Genomic DNA, 18,652 nt, shown 5'->3' on the forward strand with positions numbered 1-18,652 from the left:
ACCTTGTCTCTCTGTGTGGTGTGTGACTGACCTTGTCTCTCTGCCTCTGTGTGGTGTGTGACTGTGTGGTGTGTCTCTGTGTGGTGTGTCTCTGTGCGGTGTGTGTCTGTGTGGTGTGTGACTGTGTGGTGTGTGACTGTGTGGTGTGTGACTGTGTGGTGTGTGACTGTGTGGTGTGTGACTGTGTGGTGTGTCTCTGTGTGGTGTGTCTCTGTGTGGTGTGTCTCTGTGTGGTGTGTGACTGTGTGGTGTGTCTCTGTGTGGTGTGTCTCTGTGTGGTGTGTGACTGTGTGGTGTGTGACTGACCTTGTCTCTCTGTGTGGTGTGTGACGGACCTTGTCTCTCTGTCTCTGTGTGGTGTGTGACTGACCTTGTCTCTCTGTCTCTGTGTGGTGTGTGACTGACCTTGTCTCTCTGTCTCTGTGTGGTGTGTGACTGACCTTGTCTCTCTGTCTCTGTGTGGTGTGTGACTGACCTTGTCTCTCTGTCTCTGTGTGGTGTGTGACTGACCTTGTCTCTCTGTCTCTGTGTGGTGTGTGACTGACCTTGTCTCTCTGTCTCTGTGTGGTGTGTGACTAACCTTGTCTCTCTGTCTCTGTGTGGTGTGTGACTGACCTTGTCTCTCTGTCTCTGTGTGGTGTGTGACTGACCTTGTCTCTCTGTCTCTGTGTGGTGTGTGACTGACCTTGTCTCTCTGTCTCTGTGTGGTGTGTGACTGACCTTGTCTCTCTGTCTCTGTGTGGTGTGTGACTGACCTTGTCTCTCTGTCTCTGTGTGGTGTGTGACTGACCTTGTCTTTCTGTCTCTGTGTGGTGTGTGACTGACCTTGTCTCTCTTCTCTGTGTGGTGTGTGACTAACCTTGTCTTTCTCTGTCTCTGTGTGGTGTGTGACTGACCTTGTCTCTCTGTCTCTGTGTGAGGGAATGTGACTGACCTTGTCTCTCTGTCTCTGTGTGGTGTGTGACTGACCTTGTCTCTCTGTCTCTGTGTGGTGTGTGACTGACCTTGTCTCTCTGTCTCTGTGTGGTGTGTGACTGACCTTGTCTCTCTGTCTCTGTGTGGTGTGTGACTGACCTTGTCTCTCTGTCTCTGTGTGGTGTGTGACTGACCTTGTCTCTCTGTCTCTGTGTGGTGTGTGACTGACCTTGTCTCTCTGTCTCTGTGTGGTGTGTGACTGACCTTGTCTCTCTGTCTCTGTGTGGTGTGTGACTGACCTTGTCTCTCTGTCTCTGTGTGGTGTGTGACTGACCTTGTCTCTCTGTCTCTGTGTGGTGTGTGACTGACCTTGTCTCTCTGTCTCTGTGTGGTGTGTGACTGACCTTGTCTCTCTGTCTCTGTGTGGTGTGTGACTAACCTTGTCTCTCTGTCTCTGTGTGGTGTGTGACTGACCTTGTCTCTCTGTCTCTGTGTGGTGTGTGACTGACCTTGTCTCTCTGTCTCTGTGTGTGTGTGTGACTGACCTTGTCTCTCTGTCTCTGTGTGGTGTGTGACTGACCTTGTCTCTCTGTCTCTGTCTCTGTGGTGTGTGACTGACCTTGTCTCTCTGTCTCTGTGTGGTGTGTGACTGACCTTGTCTCTCTGTCTCTGTGTGGTGTGTGACTAACCTTGTCTCTCTGTCTCTGTGTGGTGTGTGACTGGCACCTTGTCTCTCTGTCTCTGTGTGGTGTGTGACTGACCTTGTCTCTCTGTCTCTGTGTGGTGTGTGACTGACCTTGTCTCTCTGTCTCTGTGTGGTGTGTGACTGACCTTGTCTCTCTGTCTCTGTGTGGTGTGTGACGGACCTTGTCTCTCTGTCTCTGTGTGGTGTGTGACTGACCTTGTCTCTCTGTCTCTGTGTGGTGTGTGACTGACCTTGTCTCTCTGTCTCTGTGTGGTGTGTGACTGACCTTGTCTCTCTGTCTCTGTGTGGTGTGTGACTGACCTTGTCTCTCTGTCTCTGTGTGGTGTGTGACTAACCTTGTCTCTCTGTCTCTGTGTGGTGTGTGACTGACCTTGTCTCTCTGTCTCTGTGTGGTGTGTGACGGACCTTGTCTCCGGTCTTTTGTGCTGTAACCATGTATTGATGAATTGAAGCTTTCACATTTGGAACAAAGGCTACTTTTATTTCACAATCAGCATTTCCTTCCTTCCCGCTCCAAAGTGGAGACGGATTTCCAACTTCCAACCTCACTGGAGGGAATGGGGATGTTTCAGTAATGGGAAAAGAGAGAGCGGACATGGAAGGATTATTAGTTGCACAACTTATTGGCGGTGGTTCCTTGGCGTTCACCGTTTAGAAGCACCACAACCTTTGGCCTTTTGCATCAGCACACCGAACATGGAGTCCCACAGCTGTCCGAGGACATGCCTGATGACGTGGTTTATATCTCTACCGCTTCTCCTCTCTTCTCCCCACATCACGTCAAGTCCTCCTCTCCTAGTAATTTTCACCGTTGTTTATTTTCTCTTCTGCCCCAGTTCTCTCTCTTCCAACCTTTTCTCCTCCTAACTTATGTCCCCCTATCCCCCTCCTCTCCTCCTCTCCCGCCTGCGTCTACCAGGTAAACGTCCATCCATTTCTCATCCCAGAGATTAGAACACTAACAAAGTCTGTCTCAAATGGCACCCTGTTCCTTATATACAGTACACTGATTTGGACCAGGGCCAATAGGGCTGGGTCAACCAATAGGGCTGGGTCAACCAATAGGGCTGAGTCAACCAATAGGGCTGGGTCAACCAATAGGGCTGAGTCAACCAATAGGGCTGGGTCAACCAATAGGGCTGAGTCAACCAATAGGGCTGGGTCAACCAATAGGGCTGAGTCAACCAATAGGGCTGGGTCAACCAATAGGGCTGGGTCAACCAATAGGGCTGAGTCAACCAATAGGGCTGGGTCAACCAATAGGGCTGAGTCAACCAATAGGGCTGGGTCAAATATAGTGCTCTATACAGTACCAGTGAAAACTTTTGACACACCTACTCATCCAATGGTTTTTATTTTTTAGTATTTTCTACATTGTAGAATAATAGTGAAGACATCAAATCTATGAAATAACACATATGGAGTCATGTAGTGCCAGAAAAGTGTTAAACAAATCCAAATATGTTTTACTGTATATTTGAGATTCTTCAAAGTAGCCACACTTTGCCTTGATGTCAGCTTTGCACACTCTTGGCATTCGCTCAGCCAGCTTAATGAGGTTGACTATAGTCATCCAAGTAAAACGAAGGCCCAACACAGTGCCTTCATCAAGTATTCACACACCTTGACTTTTTACACATTTTCTTGTGTCATTTTCTTGTCAACAATCTACACAAAATACTCTGATGTCAAAAATGCAAACATTTGTAAAATGCTTCATGAGGAAGTCACCTGGAATGCATTTCAATTAACAGGTGTGCCTTGTTAATTTGTGGAAATTCTTTCCTTGATGCGTTTGAGCCATTCACAGGTGTTGTGACAAGGTAGAGGTGGTAAACAGAAGATAGCCCTATTTGGTAAAATACCAATCCATATTATGGCAAGAACAGCTCAGATAAGCAAAGAGAAATGACAGTCCATCATTACTTTAGGACATGAAGGTCAGTCAATCCGAAACATCTCAAGAACTTTGAAAGTTTCTTCAAGTGCAGTCGCACAAACCATGAAGCGCTATGATGAACCTGACTGTCATGAGAACCGCCACAGGAATGGAAAACCCAAAGTTACCTCTGCTGCAGAGAATAAGTTCATTAAAATAACTGCACCTCAGATTGCAGCCCAAAGAATTGCTCCACAGAGTTCAAGTAACAGACACATCTCAACATCAACTATTCAGAGGAGACTGCGTGAATCAGGCCTTAATGGTCGAATTCCTTCAAAGAAACCACTACTAAAGGACACCAATAAGAAGAAGACACTTATTTGGGATAAGAAACACGAGCAATGAACATTAGATCGTTGGAAATCTATCCTTAAGTCTGAGTCCAAATTTGAGATTTTTTGTTCCAACAGCCGGGTCTTTGTGAGATGCAGAGTAGGTGAACAGATGATCTCTGAATGTGTGGTTCCCACCGTGAAGCATGGAGGAGGAGTTATTTTGTGTGGGTGCTTGGCTCGTGACACGGTCAGTAATTTATTTAGAATTCAAGGCACACTTAATCAGCATGGCTACCACAGCATTCTGCAGCGATACGCCATCCCATCTGGTTTGCACTTAGTGGGACTATCATTTGTTTTTCAACAGGACAATCACTCAACACACCTCCAGACCAAGAAGGAGAGTGATGGAGTGCTGCATCAGATAACCTTGACTAGTATTCTTCAATGTAGAAAATAGTAAAAAATCAAGAAAAACCCTTGAATGAGTAGGTGTGTCCAAACTTTTGACTGGCACTGTATATTGAATAGAGTGCCATTTGGGACGCATCCCACCTCTCCGGTCCAGTCAGCTCCAGTACTTCACATCTGTCCACTCTAACATGTTCACTTCCTCTCTGATTAAACCATGCTGATGCACTGTTAAGAACCTGACTGAGGTAAAGGCTTTGTAATGCAGATGCTCTTATCGATCTTGTGAGGGTGATTGATGCCTATTGAGCCGATAGAGCTTGTCAAGGGGCTTGATTAAAGGTGTATGTATACAAAGCTATTCAGGACAGACTTAGGGGAGAGCTCTGAGAGTTGGTTGCTCTCGCTCTCTTTTTGCATCTTTCCTTCTCTCCCTTCTGTTTCCTCTCTCTGTTTCTCCCTGTTTCTCTCTCGCTCTCTTTCTGTTTCTTTCCTTTCTCGCATTTTTTTTCTCTCCTTTCTCTCTCTCTTCGCTCTCTTTTCTCTTTCTTACTCTCCTCTCTTCTCACTCTCTCTCTCTCGATCCCGCCCCTGACCCAGTGTTGTGGTCCTGTCATTGTTATTAGTGGTTTAAGCAGCAAATGACCGATCTGCATGAAACTCGATACACTATGTATACAAACATATTTATTGACTTCAAACATGCCACCTTTCCAACAAGTCTGTTCATCAACTTTCTGCCCTGCTAGAGCTGCCTCAGTCAACTGCAAGTGCTGTTATTGTGAATTGGAAACGTCTAGGAGCAACAACGAATGAGCCGCGAAGTGGTAGGCCACACTAGCTCACAGAATGGAACCGGTGAGTGCTTAAAAATTGTCTGTCCTCGGTTGCAACACTCACGACCGTGTTCCAAACTGCCTCTGGAAGCAACGTCAGCACAAGAACTGTTCGTCAGGAGCTTCATGAAATGGGTTTCCGTTGCAGAGCAGCCGTACACAAGCCTAAGATCACCCTGCTTAATGCAAAGCGTCCGCTGGAGTTGTGTAAAGCTCGCCGCCATTCAATTCTGGAGCAAAAAAATGGAAAATGGCGCCGACAGAGAGGGCTGCCGTGCTTCTAGCTCTTAGGAAATTTTCCAGTATTTTGTTTTTTTATGTATTATTTCTTACATTATTAGCCCAGAATTGTTTTATTAGCCCAGCTGAAAAGGACTATTGGATATCAGAGCGGCAGTAACTCACTCACAGCCCTCAAAGAACTTCACTGGACTTTATGCAAACTGGAAACCACAGGACTCATTTATTGTATCTGGCGATTTTTACAAAGCAAATTGTAGAAAAAGGCTGCCGAAGTTCTATCAGGACATTGACTGTAGTACTCGCGCTGCTAAGACACTTGACCACTGCTACTCCAACTTCTGGGATGCCTACAAGGCCCTCCCCCGCACACCCTTCTGAAAATCTGATCGTGACTCCATTTTGCTCCTCGCTTCCTATAGGCAGAAACTCACAGGAAATACCTGTGCTAAGGACTATTCAATGCTGATCTGACCAATCAGGATCCACTCTTCAAGATTGTTTTGATCACACGGACTGGGATATGTTCCGGGTAGCCTCTAAGAATAGCATTGACGAATATACTGATATGGTGACTGAGTTCATCAGGAAGTGTATAGGAGATGTTGTACCCACTGTACTATTAAAACCTACCCTCACCAGCAACCTTGGATAGATGGCAGCATTTGTGCAAAACTGAGAGAGCGAACCACTGCATTTAACCATGGCAAGGTTACTGGGAATATGGCAGAATACAAACAGTGTAGTTATTCCCCTTTGTAAGGCAATCAAACAGGCAAAACGTCAGTATAGAGACAAAGTGGAGTCGCAATTCAACAGCTCTGACACAAGATGTATGTGGCAGGGTCTACATACAATCTCTCCCTATCCAAGTCTGCTGTCCCCACATGCTTCATGCTTCACCCTTGTTCCTGTATCCAAGAAAGCAAAGGTAACTGAACTAAATGACTATTTCCCTGTAGCACTCACTTCTGTCATCATGAAGTGCTTTGAGAGACTAGTCAAGGATCATATCACCTCTACCTTACCTGCCACCCTAGACCCACTTCAATTTGCTAACCGCCCCAATAGATCCACAGATGATGCAATCATCATCGCACTGCACACTGCCCTATCCTATCTATACAAGAGGAATACCTATGTAAGAATGCTGTTCATTGACTACAGCTCAGCATTCAACACCATAGTACCCTCCAAGCTCATCATTAAGCTCGAGGCCCTGGGTCTGAACCCCGCCGTGTGCGACTGGGTCCTGGACTTCCTGACAGGCCGCCGTCCGGTGGTGAAGGTAGGAAACAACACCTCCGCTTCTCTGATCCTCAACACTGAGACCCCACAATGGTCCGTGCTCAGCCCCCTCCTGTACTGTTCACCCTTGACTGCGTGGCCATGCACGTCTCAAACTCAATCATCAAGTTTGCCAACAATGATGAGACAGCCTACAGGGAGGAGGTGAGGGCTCAGAGTGTGGTGCCAGGAAAAGAACCTCTTACTCAACGTCAACATGATCGTGGACTTCAGGAAACAGCAGAGGGAGCAACACCCTATCCACTTCGACTGGAACGCAGTTGAGAAGGTGGAAATTTTCAAGGTCCTCGGCATACACATCACTGACAAACTGAAATGGTCCAGACACACAGACAATGTGTGGTGAAGAAGGCGCAACAGCACCCCTTCAACCTCACAAACCTTTACAGATGCACAATTGAGAGCATCCTGTCGGGCTGTATCACTGCCTGGTACTGCAACTGCACCGCCAGCAACTGTAGGGCTCTCCATTGGGTGGTGCCTCCATCCGAACGCATCACTGGGGGCATCACTGGGGGCAAACTAGCTTCTATCTCAAGGCCATCAGACTGTTAAATAGCCATCATTAGCACATTAGAGACTGCTGCCTATATACATAGACTTGAAATCACTGGCCACTTCAATAAATCGAACACTAGTCACTTTAATAATTTAAAGTTAAAATATTTTCCATTACTCATCTCGTGTATATAATGTATTCTATTCTTTTCTACCGTGTCTTAGTCTATGCCGCTCTGACATTGCTCGTCCAAATATTTATATATTTCATTCCTTTCCTTTATTTAGATTTGTGTTTGTTGTGAAATATATTACTTGTTTGATATCACTGCACTGTTGGCACAAGCATTTCGCTACACCCGCAATAACATCTGCTAAGCATGTGTATGTGACCAATAACACGTTACTTGATTTGAGCACTTTAAATGCTTTCCCTGGGGTGATGAATCATGCGTCACTATCTGGCAGTCCAATGGACAAATCTGGGTTTTGTGGATGCCAGGAGAACGCTACCTGCTCGAAGGCATAGTGCCAACTGTAATGTTTGGTGGAAGAGGAATAATGGTCTGGGGCAGTTTTTCATTGTTCGGGCTAGGCCCCTTAGTTCCGGTGAAGGGAAATGTTAACACTACAGCTTACAATGACATTCTAGACATTTCTGTGCTTCCAACTTTATGGCAACAGTTTGGGGAAGGTCCTTTTTCAGCATGACAATTCCCCAATGCTCCCATTCTTCTCTGCAGATCCTCTCAAGCTCTGTTTGGTTTGATGGGGAACGTCGCTACACAGTGATTTTCAGGTCTCTCCAGAGATGTTTGATCAAGTCCGAGCTCTGGCTGGGCCACTCAAGGACATTCAGAGACTTGTCCCAAAGCCACTTCTGTGTTGTCTTGGCTGTGTTCTTAGGGTTGTTGTCCTGTTGGAAGGTGAACATTCACACTAGTCTGAGCTCTTGAGCAGGTTTTCATCAAGGATCTCTCTGTTCTTTGCTCTGTTAATCTTTCCCTCGATCCTCACTATTCTTCCAGTCCCTGCCACTGAAAAACATCCCCACAGAATGATGCTGCCACCACCATGCTTCACTGTCAGGATGGTATTGGCCAGGTGATGAGTGGCACCTGGTTTCCTCCGGACGTGACACTTGGCATCTTGTTTCTCATGGTCTGAGAGTCCTTTAGGTGCCTTTTGACAAACTCCAAACAGACTGTCATGTGCCTTTTACTGAGGAGTGGCTTCCGTCTGGCTACTTTACCATAAAGGACTGATTGGTGGAGTGCTGCAAAGATGGTGGTCATTCTGGAAGCTTTTCCCATCTCCACAGAGGAACTCTGGAGCTCGGGTTCTTGGTCAACTCCCTGACCAAAGCCCTTCTCCCCCGATTGCTCAGTTTGGCCGGGCGGCCAACTCTAGGAAGAGTTGGGGGTTCCTAACTTCTTCCAGTTAAGAATGATGGAGGCCACTGCTGCAGAATTGTTTTGATAACATTCCCCATATCTGTGCCTCGACACAATTATGTCTCTGAGCTCTATGGACATGGCTTTGTTTTTGCTCTGACATGCACTGTCTACTGTGGGACCTTATATAGACAGGTGTGTTCCTTTCCTAATCATGTCCAATCAATTGAATTTACCACAGGTGGACGCCAATCAAGTTGTAAAAACACCTCAAGGATGGTCAATGGAAACAGGATGCACCTGAGCTCATTTTCGAGACTCTTGGCAAAGGTTCTGAATACTTATGTAAATAATGTATTTCTATTTAAAAAAAAATCATAATTCATAAATGTGAAGGAGAAAACATGTTTTTGCTTTGTCATTGTGAATTATTGTGTGTAGTAGGGAAAAAAAGTATCCATTTTAGAATAAGGCTGTAACAAAATGTGGAAAATGTGAAGGGGTCTGAATACTGCATTTCTCCCTGCTCCCTCTGATGCCCTGCACACAAGCCCTAAGCTGCTTACACTTCCTTATATACTACCAGCCAATCACGGGGCCTGGAACCTTCTCCATGGCAATGGAATGCCACTGCATTCTAGAGGGGCATTGTTGTGGGATCTGGAGTGGGATTTAATGACGGCAGGTCTCCGTTGCTCCTTCTCTGAATGGATGGATGTCGGGATGGATTAAAGGAGAAAACGACAGGACTTTTGAAATGATAGAGCCTGTATCATCTATCATGTGATGTGAGGGGTGAGAGGACATGAGGGCAGTCTGTTAACTCCAAAATGAAACAGTCTCAAGTAAAGCCTGAAACGTGACACAACGGAAAATATACGCAGTGACGGACATGAATGGAATTAGTCTGAAATGCAAACAGACATGGCGTGTTCGTGCTTTTCTCCCTCCCTGCCTGTATATAGGCCAGTCAGGAAGTCCAAGCCTGGCATTTATTGGAAATATGGCTCTAAATGACTCCATGTGTTGCTGCAGTTCTGTGAAAATATCCCGGTCTGCATGCTAAATGGCACAATATTCCCGATCGTGTACTACTATGTAGGGAACAGGGTGCCATTTGGGACGCACCATCGCGCTCTGATCCTCTTCCTCCACAAAGCCCCTGATAGAACCCAGGCATGCAGAGCGAGAGGCTGAGTTGAGGGGCTGGTGTGTGTTGAGTTTAGGCTGTTGACGCAGCTGGCTGTGCATGTTTGAAGTTATTCATATTTGGAGGACCTCTGGCCTGCTGGCGTTGTTGTGAGGAAGACTAGCACAAACAGGTTGGAGCTTTGTTTGGCTCTCACTGTCAGTGGGTGTGTGAGTGATGCGTGCGCACGCACACACATTCGATGATAGGCCTCCACACACATGCGGACACATTCACTCGCTCACATGTCTTAACATACACAATTACACATACACACACACACACACACAAACACACACATCTTGATGACGTTAAACGCTGTGTTCTTTCACCACGGGGCATGTTTTCGGTGTAAAGTCAACTTGACATTGCACTTTTGAGAGGATGTTAAGGTTGGAGGAGTGAAGCCATGTTCGTCGTCATGCTCTCCTGCCTGCTTAGTTGGTTATGGTTCTTTTTGACTGCTACAGGAAGGCTGTAGAGTGTGGCTACTTTCAATAACCTGCATTTTCTCTCTCGGGTCTCTCTCTCCTTCCCTCCTCTCTCTCTCTCTCCCAGCCTCCTCTCCTCCATCACCCTCCCCCCTGCCTCAGACATGAAGACCCCAGAGAGTTACATCTCAGCGGAGAGCGAAGGAGAGCGAGGAGGAGAGAAGAACGGAAAGAAGGTGTGTTTCAACGTTGCCGGAGACGAACAGGAGGACTCAGGACACGACACCATCAGCAACAGAGACTCCTACAGGTAATGACCAAGAGAGGGAGGGATGGAGCGAGAGAATATAGTTGGTAGCCAATTAGCCTGTTGGTGAATAACATTTCTCCCTCTGTTGTTCTTGTGACTAACAGCAACATAAAGGCTGCATCCCAAATGGCACCTGTTAGGAAGGTGTAGATCCTTCATGTTTTTCTCTGTGTCTCTTCAGTGACTGTAACAGCAACAGGAACTCCATAGCTTCCTTCACCAGTATCTGTAGCAGCCACTGCAGCTCCTATGTTCACAGTGATGAGATGGACTCAGGTAACCACTACACACACACACACACACACACACACACACACTTTGATGAGATGGACTCAGGAAACTAGTAAATGCAGTCACATACACACTCCAGTAAGCAGAACCCTGTAATCCAAGTCAACCACAAACACACACACACACCACAGATATAAATTACATAACACACGTGAATGATTTACCGTGGAAGTAGTTGTAATGTTATAAATGACCAAAGTATACTGCAAATGCCTCACCTGTCTGTCCACAGTAGTAACACCATTCAGGATTTGGGTTGCAAATCGAGGGTATATTACTGGAAACGTTCAAAGTTTACCAGTAAACTCCCAGAATTTTGTTGACTTTCACGATTTTATGTTATTTGTCTAGTGGCCCTTTTGGGTATTTGCACCCAACTTCATCTTCCATAATCATGTCAACAAAAGAACAAGCTTGAAATGAACTTCAACCAAGTTTGAACCCAGCTCAATGAACAGAACAGAACACACGTCCTTTTCTTCCCTCTGTCCACAGTAGTCCTATACAATAACGCCACACATGATACGTCCTATTTACTATACAGGACACAAGTTCAAGGCCTACTTTAGACCGCACAATACTTGTTCCATTTTCCCTATTCAACCACAAGGTATAATAACACACATCTGACTGACAGGACTTGATTATGACCTGGCTACACGATTATGGCTTTGAATCTAATGCGTGTCCCAAATGGCACCCTATTCCCTACATAGTGCACTACTTTTGACCAGAGCCGCATGGTCCCTGGTCGAAAGTAGTGCACTATATAGGGAATGGGGTGCAACCCATGTGAACGGAAAGCCTGTGGATTAGTATGATTGGGTATGGCAGGCGTTTGGCTGGGTCAACCCACAGCTGTGTCAACCCTTACAAAAAAAAACACATGAAGTGTTCCAAAAACACATGATTTCACATGTGAAATTGTGTGTGAATTCATGTGATTTTCCACATGTGAAATAATTAGTTTTTTTCTGTAAGGGAAAAAAGTCAAATATCGATCCCTGTATCTGTCTGCTGTCTGCCAGAGAGCTATCACTCACACACACACACACACACACACACACACACACACACACACACACACACACACACACACACACACACACACACACACACACACACACACACACACACACACACACACACACACACACACACTGTCATTTTGGTTTACAGGCCCTCACTTAGCAATTAGCATATAATGGCTATGAATTTAGCATGGAGGTGGTTTTGGCAGGATCTTTACAGCTGTGACCGAGATCTGACAGACAGATGGACACAGACAGGCGATTGGACTGGACACAGGGCTGCGTGTGTGTGTCTGCGTGTGTGTGTCTGCGTGTGTGTGTCTGCGTGTGTGTGTGTGTGTGTGTGTGTCTGCGTGTGTGTGTGTGTGTGTGTGTGTGTGTGTGTGTGTGTCTGTGTGTGTGTCTGCATCTAATGCTGACTGATGACTATGAATGTTGTCCTATAGGAGACGAGATGCCTGCCAGTGTATGGATATCTCATGATAAGCAGAAGAAACTACACAGCTTTCTGGAGCATCTCTTCAGCCAGGTGGGAACTGAGCCCTATAACAAATCCCAGTGGGCATCGTCCCATGGCGGTGGTACTGTTAACAGACTCATTGCTACTACAGATTATGGACACAAGGGAGAGGTGTAACCTTTCAAATTGTGAAGTAAATCAAATCGGTGGACATTGGACAATGTCGTATAGTACAATACAATAATACATTTGCCTCCCAAATTGCACCCTATTCCCTATGGATCATGGTCATAAGTAGTACGCTATAGAGGGAATATGTTTCCTTTTGGGACGCAGGTTAATTGTACTGTTTGACATCAGCCCCACTTGTTGCCTACTGGAATTAGATTTCGTAAATCAAATGAATCTGCCGTTGCTAAGGCTACGTCCTCCTTCCCTGACTTCCTAGAAATCCATATGGTTATGAGATGTTGTTTAGGTTTCTTAGATTTCATGTTTGTGGTTTCCTGGGATATTTAGGTTTTTTCCTTCTGACCTATCACCTCTGTTGATTTACTATCACATGTCTGGTGGGCCGGCCCACCCAACCACTGGTCTACAAACATCAGACCCCTAACCTCTCTCGCACTCTGGGGATTATGATAGCATGGCCCCTTTGACACACACATATACCTACGTGCACACTCTCCCCACCACGCACAAACACTCCTGGGAGACGTTTCCACTGGGTTGAAAGAGCCCGTTGAACGTATCTGTCTCCATCCATGGGCAGTAAACGTACAGAATGGGGTCCGCTGCTGCCTCGGCACTTTCCGCTCCTTTCCTTTCCTGCCTCGTTTGTTTTATTGTAGGCCAGCTTCCCGGGCTTTGTTTATACACGACAGATGAGATGTGATCTGTTAGCAGGGGTTAGGGGGAGTGTTTGTGTATGAGCGGCAGAGCTGTTCCAGTTCTTCAAGATTTGACGGCAGTTAAATTCAAGCAATGGAATTTAATTATAGACACAGTGATTACCCAAACACACACACTTCCCTTATCACTGAAGTGCACACCGTAGAAAAGAAGACCGTAGTTTTCATCTTTGAGATATTTCTAGTTGTTGTATTTTTATATTCCTCATAAGAGTGACACTGAGGCCTCCTGAGTGGTGCAGTGGTCTAGGGCATCGCAGCGCATGCTGTACCACCAGAGACTCTGGGTTTGCGCCGGGAGGTCCGTGGGGCGAAGCACAATTGGCCAAGCATCGTCCGGGTTAGGGAGGGTTTGGCCGGTAGGGATATCCTTGTCTCATCACGCACCAGCGACTCCTGTGGAGGGCCGGGTGCAGTGCACGCTAACCAGGTTGCCAGGTGTACGGTGTTTCCTCCGACACATTGGTGCGGCTGGCTTCCGGGCTGGAGGTGCGCTGTGTTAAGAAGCAGTGCGGCTTGGTTGGGTTGTGTTTCGGAGGACGCATGGCTTTCGACCTTCGTCTCTCCCGAGCCCGTACGGGAGTTGTAGCGATGAGACAAGATAGTAATTACTAACAATTGGATACCACGAAATTGGGGAGAAAAAGGGGTTAAAAAAATACAATTTTAAAAAAGTGGCACAGAGATCCAGCATATTGAATATATTATCGAGATCATCAGACATATCGGATACATCAAAAGACCCCCTTCCCCCATCCCAAATAGGATTTTCTCCTCCCATCTCCAATACAAAGACTGTATGTCCAGTACAGGACAAGTGTAGTCTCTCTAGACAGACTTGTTGCCTCCCACGATGTTCCAGTGTTTCTGGCTTAACACCTCTGTAGAGGTTCCGGCGTCAGTTGGGGTAGAACGGACGAGTCGGCGTCACCGGAGACATCACTGCTGTATCCACTTATTGCCCTAGATAAAACATGAGCTCAATTCCCGCCCTCATTTTAAGCCCCGCCTGACCAAACTCATGATTTGTAGGGACAGTTGTCTGTCCGAAGATGTTGTCTGACCCTCCCTGTGAAAAATGTTTCTCCCCCTTTTGAAATTTCTGAGAGAATCCAAAATTCTTGCCGTAGCTCCAAATATTGCTCCAAGTGTATAAGTGCAGTATCTGGAAGTGCAGTATCTGGAAGTGCAGTATCTGGAAGTGCAGTATCTGGAAGTGCAGTACAGTGTTTCAGTGCAGTGTTTCCGCTTGCACAAAGAAAGAAAACAATTTCATGACATTTCATTCTGGAGTCTCCATGATCATCGAACAACGATCATCTGACTGGGAGGTTAAAGTTCAGTCTGTGTCTTACAAACAGACAGAGTCTGGTTCTGAGTCTTTGTCCCAGACTGTGACAGAAGAAATGACCAGCAGGTCTGCGTTTTCAGCCTTTCTATAACAGGGGCAGAAGTATGGGTAGAGTTTCACAGTGAGGATGCAGCCAGTGAAAGAGTAGATATGACAAGGAGATATGTCCTCACTTGTAAGCCAGGACACCTGTCCCCACTGCATCATAAAAGGAGACCTGACCCTCCCTCATAATCCACCAACACCCCCACCTTCTGGGGCTTCTTACTTAGAGAGAGGCGGACAATTGAGCTTGAGATAGCCTGGTACTCATTTCTAGACCTCAGCCCCACAGTCCAGACTCCATTTTCCCGGCTAAATGGAGCTTTTCCTATCTTGCCGAGGGACTCTGGCCACTTCTAACTGCCACTTGGTCTTATTCCTGACTAGCACCTCATAATAGAATCTCCCTGAGGAGAAGCCCTCTTTGCCAAGGACACAAGTAGCATTACCAAACCTCCCTAGGTAGTCATAAACATTCCTTTTTTTTGCTTCCATGCTCCAACGGTTTTACCATCCTTCGAGATGGTAAGATTGGGATGTGCTGTTTTAGGGTCTAGGGTCCACTTCATACTGCTACATACCCTTCAGCTCAGCATCACGCGACGTCTTCAGTTCGCTCATCGGTTTCTCCTGCAGCTGGGACACAGTCTTTCTCCATCTGCTCTCTCTGAGACACAGCTCTCTTAATCTCTCCCTCACACACCTGGCTATAGACACTGATCTTAGACCAGTCCTCGGTGCACGACGGCTGCTTCAGCTCAGTGCTTCCCGTCAGTAGCACAGTGATTTCCTGCTCCAGCTCTTTAATGAACCATTTACCCTGCCTCTCTGCTGCAGTCTGCTTCCCCTCAATCACCTCAATGAGCTGGGCCTGACTTCCCTTAATGAGATCCATCAGATCAGTGAAGAGCTGCATCTGCACGCTGTCTCCTATCTCTCTCTCTCTCCGCGTCTCTCTTGCTGAGCTCTATGGACTCGTTAATCTCCTGAACCTTCTGTTGTCGCTCCAGGATCATCTGCTGCACCTGTGCCTCCGTCTTCCTCCTTCCTCTCCCCATACTCTTCCTCTAGAGGAACAATGGGGTGACTCTTGTGGTCTGCCTCGGTGTAGAACTGGCACACACACATCTGGTCAGTCCTACAGAACAGCTCCAAGGAGTCTGTCGTGCTTCTTGCGCATCCTGTCTTCCAGGGTTCTGCACGGGGGTCGACCAGCTTGTGTCTCTTTAAGGCTGCGGCTACCTGATGCAGGCTGCAGGTGAGTTTCGCGGTAAGAGGTCAGACACACCGGGCAGGATTTCAGAGCCTTGAGCTTCGTCCCAGTGCAGACGTCACAGGGCACTTCTCCCGGCTCAGCAGCTTTTACTTGAACTGCCTGCCTGAACTGAGCAGTCATCTCAGAAATGAAAGAGATCTGGTCTCTGACCAAAATCTGTTTTACGGAGTGGACACTGGCACAGTCCAGTGCTATCGCAGTATCCGCTGATGCAAGCCTTGCAGAAGTTGTGTCCACTAGGCTACCTAGTGGTTAGACGGTTGGACTAGTACCCGAAAGGTTGCAAGTTCAAATCCCCGAGCTGACAAGTTACAAATCTGTCGTTCTGCCCCCACTGTTCCTAGGCCGTCATTGAAAATAAGAATTTGTTCTTAACTGACTTGCCTAGTTTAATAAAGGTTAAAAATAATAATAATAATAATAATAAATAAAAAATGGAAAAATAGACAGGCTTTGTGAACACATCCAGACATATAGAGCACACAAACTGCTCTTCTGACAGGAGACTGCTGCAGGTGGCCATATCTAGACGGAGACCATGAAACAGGGCATTAGCCGAATGTCAATAAAACTGTATGAATTGACATATTCAACTTTGAAGACCCCCTCAAGCCTCCTAAAGCACCTCATTTATCATGTGATTTACTTAACAGAAGGCACATTTCAATAGGTGGTGCAGGTGTCCCGATTATGTGGCACAAGTTTTGTGATTACACAAAATCACTTTTTTTGTTTGTTGCTTTAACCCTAAAAGTGACAACATATTGTTGGCATAAAAGTGTCAACGGGGGCCATTTTTTATCGCAAATTGGTATTGATTGCAAAGAGACACAGTCAATCAGTAACGCATGGTTTAAACTCCCCAAAATATGCATGTATTTTTTTTGAAATCACACATTTATCCTTAAATTTGATGTTTCAAAATGTTTTCACATTTTGAACAGATTTTTTAAATACATTTTATCCGTAGTCACTAGTTAGGAACATTCGTCTGTTATTCATTCAAAGTGTTGTGTTTCTGTGATACTGAGAAATTGGCGATTGAGCTCATCTGTGATAGCTGTATGGCCTAAAGTGGCCACTGATATGGAGGATAGTCTGTAGGCAATATGGGCGCTGGTACCATCAGACTTTTAGCTCTAAAAATTTTATTCTATGAGCTATCAACTCGGTGCCATTTGAACCTGAAAGATGAGGCTCTCAACTTGGTAAAGAGACATTGACTGGAAGTTAAATATATATTTACATTTTTGATTTCTTTGTTCTCGTGGCTGCCACGCCTTCCACGGGTCAAATCTGGGGTGGCTCCATACCTATATATTTTCAGTGTACATGCATCTAATTTCTGTGCCAAATTTGGTAGACTATCGCAAAGTTAACTTTTGACTCCACATTTTCAGTTTAGTAGACAACAAAATAATAGTTTATTCCTCCATATTAACACAGAAATCATGTATTTAAAAAAAAAAATAATTGTTGATAACTACTTGCTTGAAAAAGTCCTGAAATTTCGGGAAGGATTATTTAAAAAAATCAGAATGTGTTCCTTTTTGGCGTTTTTAGGGTTAAGTGTGTACGTTACTGGAGTTATACTTGGGATATAGTTTTTCAAAGGAAAAAGTAAGAAATAGCTGGAAAGGGTCTAAAGTTGTCAAGCAGGTTTACATATTCAATTCAAGGGGAAGGGTAATTCTTGTACAGTTAAAACATATGCCATAGTGACACCAATCCTTTTTGATACCAAGCTCCAACCATGGAGACTTTGTCCAGGTAAATCTTTCTGTCTCCTTACCTGTGTGTTCTGGTGCTGACTCGTCTGTTCTCTAATTAATAAGAGACCCTCAGGAGACAGCGTTGTTGTGTGCCCAGAGATTTCTTAAGAGCAGGTGAGAGTTTGTCTCCGGGTCGGATGATGTCTTTTCACTTCAGTTTCATTTCAGCAAAATTAAATGATAACATGCCTCTCCTTCCTGTTGTGCTAAACCAGTCCGGATAGTTTTTTTTTTTGTTTTTTTCACTTTTTCTTTTTTTTCACTTGGCAAGTCAGTTAAGAACAAATTCTTATTTACAATGACAGCCTAGGAACAGTGGGTTAACTGCCATGTTCAGGGGCTGGACAACAGGTTTTTACCTTGTCAGCTCAGGGATTCGATCTAGCAACCTTTCGGTTACTGGCCCAACGCTACCTGCCGCTACGGCATTTCTATTGTCAGGTTCACGTGCATCAGCAGATAAAGGAGAGGCATGGTAAGGTCAGGTGCCATTTTGATTTGGGTATGTCTATCCTACACTATCTACTAAGTTCCCCTGATTCAAGCTTTCAATTATGGAACATAGATGTAAATGCACCCAGCCATCCATTTCACAGGAGGTGGAATAGTAATACATGAAAAACACAGACGAAACAAGCATAACAACCTCAGACCGACTGGACCCACACAATAACGTCATATATTCTCGACAGTTCTGGCACGCCATTCAGTGAACACAACATTTCTAACTTTGACGTACATCCATGTCGAATACTAGTGACGACATCAAAACTATGAAATAACACATATGGAGCCATGTAGTAACCAAAATAGGGCTATCTCTGTATACCGCTCCTACCGTGTCATAACACAACTGATTGGCTCAAACGCGTTAAGAAGGAAAGGCAAAGGGTGCCTACTTTGAAGAATCTAAAATCTAAAATATATTTGGATTTGTTTAACACTTTTTTTCCTTACTACATGATTCCAAATGTGTTATTTGCTAGTTTTGATGTCTTCACTCTTATTCCACAATGTAGAACATTTTTTAAAAATCTGAAAAACCCTTGAATGAGTCGGTGTG

At 45.5% G+C, this 18,652-nt stretch overlaps 1 protein-coding gene across 1 annotated transcript in view; it reads left to right on the plus strand.

The window, feature by feature from the left end:
• prex2 (phosphatidylinositol-3,4,5-trisphosphate-dependent Rac exchange factor 2) overlaps nt 1-18,652 on the plus strand; it is a 221,707-nt gene that overhangs the window by 123,747 nt on the left and 79,308 nt on the right. Inside the window, 3 exon segments of the mRNA XM_064941020.1 lie at nt 10,273-10,455; nt 10,637-10,731; nt 12,224-12,306. Coding sequence (XP_064797092.1) covers nt 10,273-10,455; nt 10,637-10,731; nt 12,224-12,306 — 361 coding nt within the window.

Source organism: Oncorhynchus masou, chromosome 28 (assembly GCF_036934945.1).
Source record: "Oncorhynchus masou masou isolate Uvic2021 chromosome 28, UVic_Omas_1.1, whole genome shotgun sequence".
NCBI lineage: Eukaryota > Metazoa > Chordata > Actinopteri > Salmoniformes > Salmonidae > Oncorhynchus > Oncorhynchus masou.